The 17,138-nt window shown below is 37.0% G+C and overlaps 1 protein-coding gene across 1 annotated transcript; it reads left to right on the top strand.

Annotated features, from left to right (window-relative positions):
* Window positions 1–10,060: 10,060 nt before the first annotated feature.
* LOC107809306 (phenylcoumaran benzylic ether reductase TP7-like) lies at window positions 10,061–12,656 on the top strand. The gene is made up of 5 exons (XM_016633911.2): window positions 10,061–10,289; window positions 10,836–10,970; window positions 11,150–11,387; window positions 12,031–12,234; window positions 12,323–12,656. The coding sequence occupies exons 1-5, from the start codon at window positions 10,104–10,106 to the stop codon at window positions 12,487–12,489; spliced, it is 930 nt and encodes a 309-aa protein (XP_016489397.1). The 5' UTR covers window positions 10,061–10,103; the 3' UTR covers window positions 12,490–12,656.
* The last annotated feature ends 4,482 nt before the right edge of the window (window positions 12,657–17,138 follow it).

The raw sequence follows: 17,138 nt of genomic DNA, 5'->3' as shown, positions 1-17,138 counted from the left end.
CCATCCGAAAAGAAAGAGTACACGAAATTCCTAAAGGAATATGAAGACATATTCGCCTGGTTGTATGATGATATGACTGGTCTTAGTACATCCATTGTAGCTCACAAACTGCCAATAGATCCAAGATGTCCGTCGGTAAAGCAGAAGCTCAGGAAATTCAAACCCGACATGAGTTTGAAAATCAAAAAAGAGGTTACCAAGCAAGTCAAAGCCAAGGTTCTCAGGGTAGTAGAGTATCCGACATGGTTAGCCAACATCGTGCCAGTGCCAAAAAAGGATGGGAAAGTTAGAGTTTGTGTTGACTACCGGGATCTTAACCGGGCCAGTCCTAAAGACGACTTCCCTTTGCCGAACATACACATTCTAATTGACAACTGCGCCAAGCATGAATTACAGTCTTTCATTGATTATTTCGCTGGGTATCATCAGATATGGATGGACGAGGAAGATGCAGATAAAACGGCTTTCATCACGCCATGAGGAATGTACTGTTACAAAATGATGCCATTCGGTTTGAAGAATGTTGGTGCCACCTACATGAGAGTCATGACTACAATCTTTTATGACATGATACATAAGGAGATCGAGGTATATGTGGATGATGTCATCATTAAATCTAAGAAAGCCAGGGATCACATGGAAGACCTAAGAAAGTTCTTCAACAGACTGAAGAGGTACAATTTGAAACTGAATCCTGCCAAGTGTGCGTTCGGGGTTCCTGCTGGTAAATTATTGGGTTTCATCTTGAGTCGTCGAGGAATAGAATTGGATCCGTCAAAGGTCAAAGCTATCCAAGAATTGCCTCCACCAAAGAACAAGAAGGACGTGATGAGTTTCCTGGGGAGAATCAACTATATCAGTCGGTTCATAGCTCAGTCCACGGTCATTTGTGAACCTATATTTAAAATGTTGAAAAAGGACGTTGCCACCAAGTGGACTGATGATTGTTAGAAAGCTTTTGACAATATTAAGGAATACCTGTCAACGCCGCCGGTCTTGGTTCCGCCTGAGCCAGGAAGACCCCTATTGCTTTACCTTGTGGTATTGGATGGAGCATTCGGTTATGTTCTGGGACAACATGATGAAACAGGGAGAAAGGAGCAAGCCATCTACTATCTCAGTAAGAAGTTCACACCGTATGAGGCCCGGTATTCTCTTTTAGAACGCACTTGTTGTGGTCTGACTTGGGTCGCGCAAAAGTTGAGGCATTACTTCTGTGCTTACACTACTTATCTCATATCCAGAATGGACCCTTTGAAGTATATATTCCAGAAACCCATGTCCACTGGCAAGCTCGCCAAGTGGAAAATCCTGCTAAGTGAATTCGACATTGTTTATATGATCCATAAAGCAATCAAAGGCCAAGCTTTGGCGGATCATCTCGCCAAGAATCCCGTGGACGGAGAATACGAGCCCCTAAAAACATATTTTCCCGATGAAGAGATATCTTTCATAGGAGAAGATATTGCAGAATCCTATGATGGTTGGAGGTTGTTTTTCGACGGAGCTACAAATTTCAAAGGAGTTGGCATAGGAGCAGTCCTAGTATCAGAAACCGGCTAGCACTACCCGGTATCCGCCAAGCTCAGGTTCCCTTGCACCAATAATATGGCCAAATATGAAGCCTGTATTTTGGAGCTCAAAATGGCCATTGACATGAACGTTCAGGAGTTGCTAGTGATCGGGGATTCAGACTTGCTCATATATTAGGTTCGAGAAGAGTGGGCAACCAAGAACTCTAAGATACTTCCCTACTTGCATCATATACATGAGTTGAGGAAAAGGTTCATAAAGATAGAATTTCAGCACGTCCCCAGAGTCCAGAACGAGTTTGCTGATGCATTAGCTACTTTATCGTCCATGATCCAGCATCCAAATACAAATTTCATTGATCCCATCCCAGTAAAGATTCATGATCAGCTAGCTTATTTCGCCCACGTTGAGGAGGAAGCGGATGGAAAACCATGGTTCCATGACATCAAGGAGTACCTGACAATAGGGGAATATCCAGAACTTGCCAACGCTACTCAGAAGCGCACACTTCGTAGGTTATCCAGCAACTTCTTTCACAATGGAGGAATCCTGTATAGGAGGACTCCCGATTTGGGTTTACTAAGGTGTGTCGAAGCAAAAGAAGCATCCAGGCTATTAGACGAAGTACATGCAGGGACCTGCGGGCCGCACATGAATGGTTTTGTCTTAGCAAAGAAGATACTCAAAGCAGGGTATTTTTGGATGGCTATGGAAACAGAATGTATCCGGTATGTTTGCAAATGCCATCGCTGTCAGATACATGCACATATGATAAAGGTGCCTCCAAATGAGCTTACTACAACAAGCTCACCATGGCCATTCGCCACTTGGGGAATGGATGTTATCATACCTATCGAGCCTGCCGCATCAAATGGGCACAGGTTCATCTTAGTGGCAATCGATTATTTTACCAAATGGGTTGAAGCAACATCATACAAGCGGTCACTAAGAAGGTTGTGGCAGATTTCGCCAGCGACCGCATTGTTTGTCGGTTCGGAATTTCGGAATCAATCATCACCGATAATGGTTCCAATATCAACAACGACTTGATGAAAGCAATGTGTGAAACATTCAAGATCAAACACAAGAACTCTACATCCTATAGGCCTCAGATGAATGAAGCTATGGAGGCAGCTAACAAGAATATCAAGAAGATACTAAGGAAGATGGTCGAAAGGCATAAACAATGGCATGAGAAATTATCATTCTCCTTATTGGGATACCGCACCACAGTCCGCACATCGACCGGAGCAACTCCCTACATGCTGGTTTAATTACAGAGGCGGTCATCCCCGCCGATGTAGAAATTCCCTCCTTAATCCGAATGGGAGTTAAGGTCGCTACGAGTAGTTAGCCCTTATAGATGGGAAAAGGATGAATGCAGTTTACCATGGTTAGTTGTATCAGAACAGAATGTCCAGAGCCTTCAACAAAAGAGTTAAGCCAAGGAAGTTTACACCGGGGCAGCTGGTGTTGAAGAAAATATTCCCACGTCAAAATGAAGCCAATGGGAAGTTCTCTCCCAATTGGCAGTGTCCGTACATGGTTCACCGGGTTCTAACTGGAGGAGACCTTATTCTTGCAGAAATGGATGGAGAAGTCTAGCCAAAGCCGATCAATTCAGATGCAGTAAAACGATATTATGTGTAACCACTTATGATTCCCTTTATGATGTAATTTGAACTACGCCTGACCTGATTCCCGTTTAAGAGGGGATACGTAGGCAGCCCTATGGGTTCGGCCACAATTTAATAAAAAATCCATTTTTCCCCGCTATTGGAACTGGGGCAGAATTTTGAGGAGGACCATCAAAATTCCGAAGTTGATTTTAGTCCATGCATCGCCAGAAGAGCCAGCCCAGTAAACTGGGGTAGAATTTTGAGGAGGACCCTCAAAATTTCGAAGACAATTTTTTTAGTCATTCAGCACAGCCCTCAGAAATGTCCGCTCAGCAAACTGGGGCAGAATTTTGAGGATGACCCTCAAAATTCCGGAGCGAAAGATGTTGCAATGTCTTGAACCACGTCACAGTCGTTGGTTCATCTAAAGAAAACTATTTTCAATTATACATACTTACGTTATATTTACTAAATCATGCATAACTATTATTCGAATTGTTGTTGTTTAGCGACGCTACCCCCATGACACACAACGTCAAGAGCCCGGGGAAGACGAACTAACCTTTTCCATTTACAGAACTCATGATTTTTCTTTGGATGCAGGCACTCGACTTGTAGTATCGTTAAGTATATTTATGTACGCATACTTTCCCAAGAATGCAACTTCTCAAAATCATCACTTGCCCGCAATTGCTATCCGTACACAATCTCCCCAGCAGTCATATTGTCGTAATCGACTATCAGCTAAGAGATCTTACTACTAATCGTCCTTTTACATTCTTGCATTGCATAAGGCTACTTATCTGCCTTTCGAGACTAAGCTCTGTCTCCATCTGCATTTTGCATAAGGCCACTTTTCTGCCTTCCGAGGTTAAGCTCTACCTCCATTATCATCTGCATAAGGCTACTCTTCTGCCTTTCGAGACTAAGCCCTGTCTCCATCTGCATTTTGCATAAGTCTACTTTTCTGCCTTCCGAGGTTAAGCTCTACCTCCATCATCATCTGCATAAGGCTACTTATCTGCCTTTCGAGACTAAGCCATGTCAACTCACTTATAAGCCTAAAATCAGTAGCAATAATGTTTAACGCATGCAGATCTTATGTCCCTGTAATTGACAATTCTTTTTTCTACAATCAGTTTACTTCATTATTTCTTAAACTAATAGATATCATGCCTATAGGTTACATTTAACACTTAGGCAAGCTTTAGGGTAAAAACTATAATTGCATCAGTCTTTGATAATTACAACCAGCAGGCAGGCCTAATTCGGACTTCTTATATGAAAATATGTGATAAATCAGCATGCCTTAATGTTTAAGTTCAATTCAGACCTAATCAGTATGTGTAAGACATGCTAAACTATATGATTTTCTGTTATTTAAGGAGGTTTATTTGAGCCATATCCGCTTACTTGCTTTCCTAATACTTGCTGTATATGTTTTGAATATCGCCTTAGAATTTTATCCTTTTTAAAAAACTGCAAAAGCCCCAATTCCCTCCCCTTTAGGATTAGTAGTCCCATATGCCTCCGGGACTGATAGGATTGGGACGGGTAATAGCATGCAATAAGTAACGATACTATTCCGTACTTTAATACCTTAACGGGGTGGGAAGGGTAGATGTGGAGATGATGACCGATGCGCTAATATCACGTGCGACCCCTCTTTTTTGAGGAGTGATTGCTGGGTATTGCATTGAAGTGATCCATATTAATCGTAAACCTAGGACCCCCTCCCCTTATTTGCTTTCATCTCTTCTCGTGAAACCATTCAAATCTTTTTTTCATAAATTTCTGTCCTCTCTACTTACCTTCAAAAGTTTTCAACCTAATTGCAATGTTGTATGCAAGTCCTTATTTGAGCCTTGATTGTTTACTTGTAAAGTCACAATTGTAACATGGTCGGGACCACACTAGTGGATCTTGAGGGGTGCCTAACACCTTCCCCTCGAGATAATTTCTAGCCCTTACCCGAACTCTGGTTTTTTCCAACTCAAACCTTTCTTAAAGTGTCCTAATGCACTATAATCATTAGGTGGTGACTCTTCAAAATTCCAAAACCCAATTCTCGAAAGGGAATAGAGTTGTCCTCCCAATGTCGTATATCCGATTTCGACCCGTAGATAAAGGGGGCATCGACAGGGGGAAGCAACAAATCAGGCATACCAGTCACGGTTTTTGTCATTTTCGGGGCTCATCGAAACCCTCTTACTCCTGGCTACTAGTGTAAAAACACCATTGCGAAAAAGCCTACGTGAGTAAAGATGAATCAAGTGGGGGAAAGTAAAAGGAACTTCGGCTTTAGTGGCTAAATGCCTTAAACAGGCAACAGCCCCCATACGATCGGACCAATTTGGCCCAAACAGACGTTGAAGAAATGGCAAAATTCGAGAATGACTGGGTCAATCGCTGGTCTGAACCCTAAAGTAAAAGGGTATGTGTAAGCAAAAGAAAACCCAGTTAAATAAGAAGTTATCCTCTGATTCGGATTAGGGATAATAATGGGAAAACCGTTACTCCAATGACAGTCCTTATGAACCACAGGAGTCAAAACTTCAGTAATTTGAGTGGGGTAAGTATCGACACAATCTAAAGCGACAGTATGGTTTCTAAGAGATTCCCTATCGTGGTAAAAAAATAATTATGTAGGGACTATCTCTTCTACTAAAGGTTCGCGTGATGGTTCAGAAGGTTCTTTACTCCTAGAAGAAGATTTATAAGAAAGGGAACCTCTGGTTCTAGAAGATGGACCAGAACTAGAAGAAGGCATAGACGAACCACCTCGAATAGATCCTAAGCTACGAAGCCTACCTCCCCTTCTATGCCTAACAGGGGCATTAGGGAAAGAATCAACAATGGAGACTTCTCGAGGGTGAGGGTTTGGTGAATACATAACAAAAAGGAATGATGTGAAGAAGAAGTAAATAGAGAATAGGAAATTAAGTGTTCAGTAAAACTTTATGAGGTAAAAAACAAGGGAAGAAGTTATACTTATATTGATAATCGACCGCCAAAGGTAAAAATGCAGTGAAGGAAGGATCACAATTATGATAACTGGCACTTCGTAAATAGTGGAACTGTAAAAACCTTGAAAGAGGCTGCAAAAACAGCAGAACCAATACGTGTACGGAGTATTAAATGGAAGTGACAATTGAAGCGTCAATTTTGTCATAACATTAATGGTGACAAAAATTCTCGTTTTAATGAAATCCACTTCTCAAATATTCAACTGATGAATAAATGGAAAGTGGGGGGACTATATGTATTGGAAAAAATTACATTTATATAAGGATGACATATCGAGACACGTGGACTGGTCAAATAGTCAAAGAATTACAATTAATCAAGAGGCACGAGCAGCAATAGAAACGAGCAAGGACAAAGGAAGAGGCACGGGTAGCTGTACCTGTTTAAGTCATTTATATCCAAGAATCAAAAGGAATGAATCTGACCATAGTAAAGAGCGTAGATACAGAATTTGACAGGCATTAAATACTAGATATGTTAAGGAAATTGTATTTATTATAATGATTATGTAACGTAGCATTCAATGCCTTTAATTATTCATAATAGCCTCATTATGATTTGGGAAAAACGCATATCTTTAAGATACCTATAAAAGGGAGGTATCTGATCAATTGTAGGGACAAGGGATATCATCGGAATATACTTTGATTTACTTGTTTTTCTCTTGATTACATTCTAATTACTTCAAATTACTTTCCTTTGAATATTCTTTTGATTATCAGTAACCCGTGTTCTTCTAAATTCTAGCTTTGACTGAAATTCTATTTTTTGGTTAAACATCCCCATTTCTTGTTACACCTAATAGGCTATGTATAAGTTTAAAAAAAGGTTATATATGGTGAAAAACTTTGATTTCCTTATTTAAAAAGTATAGATAAGAAGGATTTGCAATTGCTATGATTTCTGCTACGAAAATTGTACTTGAAATGAATATCGAACCCGAATTTCGTAAAAAACGTATGATATATAGGAAGTAACAATTTGATGAGAATGTTGATAATAAAATCTCAAACAATTTCGAAGAGTCCTTTGGAGTTGATTACTTTATACATAGTAGACAATGCTATTTTTTTCACTTCAAAATAGATTTGAACGATACAAAGCATATGAAAATATTTTTGGTTTTCTAATTAGCGGTCAAAATTAAGATCACTAGATGATGGAAATTTAAAAATATATTGCCTTAATATTAAATGTTCCTTAAAATATAATATCAAATCGATATTGATAGTTTAGATTTATTTTCGGAGTTGAAAATATTCAGAAAAATAGTACAATTAGAAGATAACAGTTTAATTGATACACTCGGTTAAATAAATAGATTTGATTCTTTTTTCAATGCCTATATTACTTATGGAATAATGTTAATAACTCATGTTACCGTCGCTTCAGTAGAAAGAAATTTTTAAAAATTAAAATTGATTTTTCTGGGTTGGACTAAGCGGGCCCGGGAGTTAACTTTTGTTGATTTTTTCAATAATGACCTAATTGAACCTTTTTTCATTCGTGGGTAATTTCTAAGGTTTATTTTGAATCGTTTGGTTGATAATTTGCTAGATTTGGTTAGTTCAAAGGCTTGTTTGAAAGGCAAAGTCGTGGTTTAGCTTTGAGTTGGTCTTTCGAGTGAGGTAAGTGTCGTAGTTAACCTTGACTTGAGGCATTAGGACTTGTTTGTCTATTTTCTATATGTCTAATTATAGGGTATAATATATATGTGAGGTGACGAGTACTTATGCGTTGTTGTTGGGTCAAAGCATGTTGGTGGAACTTGTTTCTTGTAATTTATTTCTTTCTTTGATCATGATATCCATGCTTAGACTAGCTAACTACTAAATTGATCGTTCTTTTCACATTTATGATCTCTCTGTGGTAATTGAGTATTATTTTCGAAGTTGAAATTAGTATTGTGGAATAATTGTTGACGTAAGGCTTGTTCTTGCTTATTCTATTTCCCTTTTGTTATATGTTTATTGTCACATGGTACGGAAGAGTGTTACTGTACGAAGGGTGATGTCGTTTCATATTTAAGAGTTAAGGGTGATATCGTGCCATATGTGAGTGTTAATGCGAAGGGTGATGTCGTGCCATATTTGTGAGTTAATGCACGAAGGGTGATGTCGTACCGTATCTGTTGATTTATGATGAAAGTGAGAATAAAAGCACGAAGGGTGATGACGAGCCGTTATTATTGTTTCATAGTGAGGTTGAGAGCAAAAGCACAAAGATGATGCCATGTAGTTTTATTCATTATGTTTTGTTCATCTTGTTGGTTAAAGGTTTATTGAATGTCTCTTATTATCATTCCCTATTGTTGTTATCGTATCTTGCACCCCTTAACACATGTCCTCTCCCAATAGTACTTGTTAATTCTTTATTTGATGTTATGTTGCTCGTATACTTCTGTACGTACATGTTTATTTACGTGGGTGTCCTGTCATAGTCTTGTCACTACTTCTTCAAGGTTAGGCTGGACACTTACGGAGTACATTAGGTCGGTTGTACTCATACTACACTTTGCATTTCTTGTGCAGATTTTGGTACTGGTCCCAGCTGTCCGTGAGGCGTATCGGCTTGGATGCATTCGGAGACTCGAGGTAGATCTGTTAGCGTCCACAGACCTTGAAGTCCTCTTCCATTTCCCCTATTTTACTGTTCTTTTAGTAACAATTTGATGAGAATGTTGATAATAAAATCTCAAAAATTTTCGAAGAATCCTTTGGAGTTGATTACTTTATACATAGTAGACAAGACTATTTTTTTCACTTCAAAACAAATTTGAACAATACAAAGCATATGAAAATATTTTTGGTTTTCTATTTAGCGGTCAAAATTAAGATAACTAGATGATGAAAATATTCAAAAAAAAGTACAATTAGAAGATAACAGTTTAATTGATACACTCGGTCAAATAAATAGATTTGATTCTTTTTTCAATGCCTATATTACTTATGGAATAATGTTAATAACTCGTGTTACCGTCGCTTCAGTGGAAAGAAATTTTTAAAAATTAAAATTGATAAAATCTTACATAATTTCAACAATGTCTCAAAAAAGGTTAAATGGATTAGTTATATTTTCAATTAAGAAAGACTTATAGGAGTTATTGATTATAAGAAAATTTTTAATAACTTTGTATCTAACAAACGCTAGAAAAATAGAATTCAAATAAATAAATAAAATTTAAAAAAAAGTTAAGGCCCCTCGTAAAGTTTGGTTTTAAGACATAAAACTCGTCGGGCCGCCCCTGGCATAGAGTATATCAAAAATGGCCTCTCTACTTTCATCATGTAAGGATAATGTCTCTATACATACTACTCTTTCTAGATCCTACTTGTAATATTACACCGAATTTAGTGTTGTTGTAATATTTTAATTTGTTCCATGATATTGCTAATCTCAAGACACTCATATTCAACAAAGAAAAAAAAAAAGAGTCGAGATCATGGTTTAATTTAGTGGAGTTTCTAAATAATGGTACTCTAGATGTGATAATCAAATTCACATATTTCCATTTCTCGCAACATCACTCAGTGTCATCACCACAATTTCAAGTACTTTATAAATGATGCCATAACTTTTATTGAATGATTAATTATACCAAATTAGCAATTCCATGTATGACCTTTTACCTTACCAACTCTCCTTTCATACAACTATAGCTTTCCCTTACCCTAAAAAGAGAGAACCATAACCAAATAATATTGGAGATTTTGCATATCCAATCAAACCATTACGTTTGTCCTTCAATTTTATTTGCTTAAAAATACATTTTATGAGACCGTTAGTTGGAACAATCGGAGGTCATTTTGGTGATTACAACTCCCTAGAGCTCAGTACATAAAATGATGTTGCCTCACTATGCTTAATGCCACAACCAAATTCTTGAGAAGGCTCTTAATTTCAACTTATACCTTTGATCATCAAATGGCTGAGAAAAGCAAAATTCTAATCATTGGAGCAACTGGGTATATTGGAAAATATTTAGTTGAAGCAAGTGCAAAAGCTGGACACCCCACTTTTGCTTTTGTTAGAGAGAGCACAATACTTTCTGACCCTGTTGAGGCTAAACTTGTTGAGAGTTTCAAGAATTTGGGTGTCACAATTGTTCATGTATGTATATATTATATGGTTCATTAATTCTTTCCTTGTATTATGCAAACCAAAATAAGGGAAAAGGACTGAAATAAATTTTATATGTAAGGAGAGGGTGTCAAATGGGCGTATGGGTCGATTTTGGGCGCGTCAAAATGGTGCCGAAAAGTTAATCTAAGATGAGCTAGATCAAAATGTGTTAAAATTTGGGTCATAATCCAACCCACTCAACTCTTATCAAGCTTTACTTAATATGTGTTGTTTTCTTATGAATTATATAATTACTAAATATGACTTTTTTTTCTTTGTTATGGTCATGTATAACATCAAACAAAAAAATTATTTCTAAGATATTTTGGCAAAGTTACGTATAGTTAATTTGGGCTAAAAATCAGCTCAACTTTAAATAAGTTGAGATGGATTGAGTCAAGATAGATTGAATTCAATGAATAAAAGGGTCAATAACCAGCCCAACCTTGAGCAAATTGGGCGGATCACTATTTGTACTTGAGCCAAATTTGATAATCCTATATGTAAGTATATTTAATTTCTTGTTTTGAACAGGGTGATTTATATGATCATGAGAGTTTGGTGAAGGCTATAAAGCAAGTGGATGTGGTAATATCAGCAGTAGGTCATATGCAATTGGCTGATCAAGACAAGATCATTGCTGCTATCAAAGAAGCTGGCAATATTAAGGTTGGGCGGATTCAGAATATAAATTTGATATATTTCGCCTTTTATTACTATTGAATTTCCTAATTTTTGAATTTTATGGGTTTAGAATTTAATATTTGTTGAAAGTTTAGTAGTTCTTTACATTTATATTTAATTACATAAAGTTCATGGGGCTAAATAATCTTATTTAAAATTTTCAGAGATTTTTCCCTTCGGAGTTTGGTATGGATGTTGATAAGGCCAATACAGTGGAACCAGTAAAGTCTTTAGTTGATGCAAAAGCCCAAATTCGTAGAGCTACCGAGGCTGAAGGAATTCCTTATACTTATGTCTCCAGCGACTGTTTTGATGGTTTTTTCTTAGCAAATTTGGTCCAACCAGAAGCCACTGCTCCCCCTAGAGACAAAATCATCATTCCTGGAGATGGAAACGTTAAGGGTATGTGGAAAAAAATTCCTTATCCACTATGTTTTGCGGACTCTTTAAATACCGTCATACTCGTGTCAAATCCTTCAAAAATACATTAATTTTGAAGGATCCCTCACGCGCAGAACCGGATCCACGATTTAAACTTTATGGGTTTAACTTTTAAGATTTTTAGCATTAAACCTGTTATATTTTTAAGTTATGGGTTCATGTCTACTATTTATTATAATTTCAGTAAGGTTTTACACATAAACTTATGATCTGCACTGAAAGTTATGGGTTCGGTTGAACCCGTACCTGCAATCAGTGGCGTAGCAATATAGAGTGAAGGGTGTTCAACTTCCTTCATCGGAAAATTACACCAAGTATATAAAAAATTATACTATGTATAAAGGTCAAAAATTACTTTTCATAGATATATATATATATTAAACTTTGAACATCCTTTCTTTGTAAAAATTCTGGCTTCACCATTGCCTGCGATTGTACATCCGCCCGTGGTCACGTACTGACTAATATTTTTAGAGAGTTCGAGTAACATAACTTATTCGTGCCCACCACTATTAGGTGGCGACTCTATTGATTTGAAAGAAAACAAGTTCATGGCAAAATGTCTCATTTTTGCATACTTTTCCTTTTTTTTCTTTCTTTGCAGCTGTGTTCAATGAGGAACATGACATTGGCACCTACACTATTAAAGCTGTTGATGACCCGAGAACGTTGAACAAAACCCTCTATATTAAGCCTCCCAAAAACACACTATCGTTCAATGAGTTAGTGGCTATGTGGGAGAAAATGATTGGTAAAACTCTGGAGAAAATCTATATTCCAGAGGAGCAAATTCTCAAAGACATCAATAGTCAGTAATCTTATTCTTTAATCAAGATTTTTTTCTCAATTAAGATTTGGTAATTAATTATGACGTTGTATATTGTATACTATTGCAGCATCTCCTTTTCCAAACAATGTCGCTTTGGCGCTTAACCACTTAACATTTGTAAAGGGTGATCTAACTAATTTTGTGATTGAGCCAGCGTTTGGGGTTGAGGCTTCGGAACTTTATCCAAATGTCAAGTACACCACTGCGGAGGAGTACCTTGTTCAATTTGTCTAATATTCACACGTTTGATGTCTCCGATCACTCAAAATCAATAATTATAAGTGTCTGTCACCTATGTTAATAAAGACATGTATTAACTGAGCCATGTAGAATGGTTTTTATCATCCATTGTGAGTACTATAATGAAATTACAGAAAATGATAAAACATTTTTGTCTTTTATGTGATGCTCGCTTATTCAAATTCCTATACTAGTTTGTAAGATCCTGCAATCAGATAAAATATGTGAGTAACGTGTGTTTCCTGTGCTTCATTGACGACCCTAATCTCCACTTTATTTATTTTTTTCTCGTGAAAGATGATATGGTTAGAAAAAAGTGACAAAATAAGATTTATATATTAGTCGTTAAATTTATTTATTTTTAGAATCGAATTTTAATCATTAGGATTCAAATATCTTAATCTATTAACACATTCTAATATTCAGATGTGTATTCCGCTTATATTAATCATAGAGTCGTCAATATGGGCTTGGTTTGATGGGTCATCCCAGCCCGTGATTTAATAAGGTTGGACTAAGATTTTTTGAGCCCATTTAAAAATGAGGCTTTTAAGCCCGGCCCAAGTATGCCCGTGGCCCATGAGGCTTGACCGAGGCTGAGCTGGGGTGCCCCGTGGCTTAATAAACATATTTAATTAAAAATATAAAAATACAGGAAACTAAAAATAACAAGATGAGTAGTCCAGTCTTAAAATTATAATATCTTTTATGTGAATTTAAATATTTTTTGTTCTTAAAATTTTGTTTATTTCTTAATATTTAACTAATTAATTTTGCATATAATTATAGAGTTAGATGAAAATAAAGATGTTAAGACATCTCTGTTTTAGAAGAGGATTCCAATGTACTTGATAAAGATGATTTGTTGGTGTTGGATATGTCATGAGCACCTTGAAAATATTTTTGAGTAGTTAGTTTTAAGAATTGACTTTTAATGAATGAAATATTGTCCTCTTATTTTGTGTTTTATAGTAATCCATTATAACAATATCAAAAGTTTAACAAAATGAACTAGTATTGTCTTTAACAAAATGTTTCCATTTTAGACTTCAATCACATTAATCCCATTCTTTAGATTTTTTCACACTGTCCCTTCAACTTAATAATACTAGCATGACGACCTCGATTTTGGAAGTTTGGCTAATAGCCACAGCATTTTGCCATCTATTACAAATATAGATTATATGTGAGTAACACAAAATTCCGATTAAAAAGCATGTTATTAAAGCACAATGTCATCAAATAGCACACGAGGATTACCGTAGTTATTTTCACACTAATTTTATGACTTCAAAGGAATCTAGAAGTTAATAAATTAGTGTTATACTATACTATACTATACTATACTATACTATACTATACTATACTATACTATACTATACTATACTATACTATACTATACTATACTATACTATACTATACTATACTATACTATACTATACTATACTATACTATACTATACTATACTATACTATACTATACTATACTATACTATACTATACTATACTATACTATATATAGTGTAAATGTAATAATTTAGAAATCAGTTCCGACCGAATTTGGTCGGTGATGTCCAGTCAAACGGTCAAATTATAATTAATAGTACCGACCAAAAAATTTCGATCGACTTTGATCGGAAATTTCTAATTAAGAACAGTCGCAGCGTGGTTCTTCCCCATTTTTCTCTTTACTCTTTCTCTCTTCCTTCTTCCACATCCGAAAATCCTCCCCCAAATCACCTCACCACTCTCTTCTCACCCAAAATCAAATCCCTACTTCGTCTCTCCCGCGCCACCACTATTTTTCCGCTGCCATTGCACCTCCGCCATAGAAGGCCGCCCCACCACTGCTTCAAAATCATACTCCTCTCCTCTCTTTCAAGGTTAGTTATCTATATTTGTTAATTTTAGTTATTTAAGTTCTTTCGATTGTATAAACTAGGATTTACAATTTTGGATTTTGGGATTATTTCAATTGTATGATTACATGGTCATGATTTTTGGGGTAGTACTATATGAAAGTCCAAAATTTTATCAGATTCTTTCTTACATATTTTCAAATGAGTTTAATTTTTATATTCTAACAATGTGAAAAAAATTACAATTCAATGTCACTTTAAATGTAATTCAAAAAGGTAACTTCACATAATCAGTGAAGTTGCTAATGTTAAGTAATTTTTTTTATTAGTGTGTATATCTGTCACGACCCGGATTTCCCACCATCGGGTGTCGTGATGGCGCCTACTATCGGATCTAGGCAAGCCAAATGTTTAAAACACCTTTCCTTCTTTCTTTCAACAATAATAAGCGAGACAAAATCTTAGCGGAAGACTTTAAATTTAAAACAACTGCAAACCAAAAGTGCGGAAGTTTGAACCAAAATGCTACCCAGAGTTTGGTGTCACTAGCTCACGGACTACTACAAAATGCTACAAACAATGTCTGAAAGGAAAATACATCATGTTTGTCTGATACAAGATAAACAAACGCGGATTTCCCAACATCGGGTGTCGTGATGGCGCCTACTATCGGAGCTAGGCAAGCCAAATATATAAAATATTTTTCCTGCTTTCTTCCAAACAATATAATAAACGAGACAAAATTTAAGCGGAAGACTTTAAATCTAAAGAAACTGAGAACCAAAAGTGCAGAAGTTTGAACCAAAATGCTACCCAGAGTCTGGTATCACTAGCTCACGGACTACTATAGAATACTATAATCAATGTCTGAAAGGAAAATACATCATGTTTGTCTGATACAAGATAAACAAACGAAAAACATGGAAAGGGACTTCGGCTTGCGAATGCCAGCTAGGCTACCTCGAGAGTCCCTGGACTGAAGATAGCTCCCAGAAGTCCTACTGCTGCGGTCCGTAAGCTGCTCCCTGATCTGTGCACAAAAATGCACAGAGTGTAGCATCAGCACAACCGACCCCATGTGCTGGTAAGTGACTGGCCTAACCCATGCGAAGTAGTGACGAGGTTAGACAGTACCTACCACAATTAACCTGTACAGATATATATACCACAAGTGCAAGAAAAACAATAACAAGATAATACAAAGAAAAACTGGGAGGAGACAAGCTATCAGGGAGTAACAGATAAAAATGAAATATCGGAAATAAACAGAAGAAACTCCGATTTCCATGATATATATATATATATATATAGTGGTCGGCGTGCCACACGATCCCATAATATCATATATAAGTGGACGACATGCCACACGATCCCATAATATCATATATAAGTGGACGGCGTGCCACACGATCCCATAATATCATATATAAGTGGACGGCATGCCACACGATCCCATAATATCATATATAAGTGGACGGCATGCCACACGATCCCATAATATCATATATAAGTGGACGGCGTGCCACACGATCCCATAATATCATATATAAGTGGACGGCGTGCCACACGATCCCATAATATCATATATAAGTGGACGGCATGCCACACGATCCCATAATATCATATATAAGTGGACGGCGTGCCACACGATCCCATAATATCATATATAAGTGGACGGCGTGCCACACGATCCCATAATATAGTTCATAATATCTGACTTCATATAGTAGACCCCTTCAGGGGAGAATAACAACTCAATACCTTTAACCCGGCAAGGGTACAACTAACAGCCCAAAATATCCCGACAAGGGAGAATATATATATCAGTCTACACATCCCGGCAAGGGAGTATTCACAACACATTCTCCTTTTAAATCATTCTTCCTCAACCATTCACAGTATATGAAACTTATCAAATAAACAAGGAGCTTGTGTCACATTATTCGAATTAAAAGCAATCAAGACTCACGGTCATGCTAGACTACGGTGCATAGACAACCGTCACCTTGCCTATACACCGTACTCCACATTAGCAAGTAGCAAATATCATCTTAATCCTATTCCCTCAAGCCAAAGTTAGAACAAACACTTACCTCGAATGCTCCAAACTCAACTCACGCTTCTAGTATAGCTTTACCTCTTGATTCCACCACCAATCCGCTCGAATCTAGTCATAAGTTACTTAATCACATTAATAATTACTAAATGAATCATCCCTAATGCATGAAAATAGATTTTCAAGGTTTTTTCCAAAAAGGTCAAAAATACCCCGGGACCCACGTGGTCGAAACTCGAGGTTCGGACCAAAACCCAGTTACCCATTCTCCCATGAATCCAAATATATGATTTATTTTTAAATCGGACCCCAAATTGAGGTCCAACTTCTCAATTTGTAGAAAACCTAGGTTCTACCCAAAACACCCAATTTTCCCCATGAAAATCTTTGAATTGAAGTTGAAATTATGTTAAAAGATGTTAAGAAATAAAGAAATTAAGTTAGAAATCACTTACCAATCGTTTTGGATAAGAAAAGTTGTTTGGAAAATCGCCTCTTAGGTTTTGGGTTTTTGAAAAGTGAAAAATGACTGAGATTTTCCGAACTTGTATACCTTTCTGAGGACCTGGCGCGGACCGCACAAAAATGTGTTGCGGTCGCGCCGAGTGGGAGAAAAATTGGGGCTTCTCTGAACCCTTCCAGCGCGGACCGCATTGTTTTGGTGCGCGGCCGCGCTGGTTAACCTGAAACCCTAGCCCTCAGACTCAGCCACGCGGACCGCACAGAAAG

Source organism: Nicotiana tabacum, chromosome 16 (genome assembly GCF_000715075.1).
Source record: "Nicotiana tabacum cultivar K326 chromosome 16, ASM71507v2, whole genome shotgun sequence".
Classification (NCBI taxonomy): Eukaryota; Viridiplantae; Streptophyta; class Magnoliopsida; order Solanales; family Solanaceae; genus Nicotiana; species Nicotiana tabacum.
Note: the sequence above shows the minus strand (reverse complement) of the source record. Positions and strands in the feature narration are given on the sequence as shown.

What these genes read in the sequence shown, in the direction of transcription:
- LOC107809306 (XM_016633911.2), top strand. Translation starts at nt 10,104, where the DNA reads ATGGCTGAGAAAAGCAAAATTCTAATCATTGGAGCAACTGGGTATATT. An exon ending in TGGAGATGGAAACGTTAAGG is followed by an intron (nt 11,388 to 12,030) that starts GTATGTGGAAAA and finishes CTTTCTTTGCAG; the next exon opens with CTGTGTTCAATGAGGAACAT. An exon ending in AATTCTCAAAGACATCAATA is followed by an intron (nt 12,235 to 12,322) that starts GTCAGTAATCTT and finishes ATACTATTGCAG; the next exon opens with CATCTCCTTTTCCAAACAAT.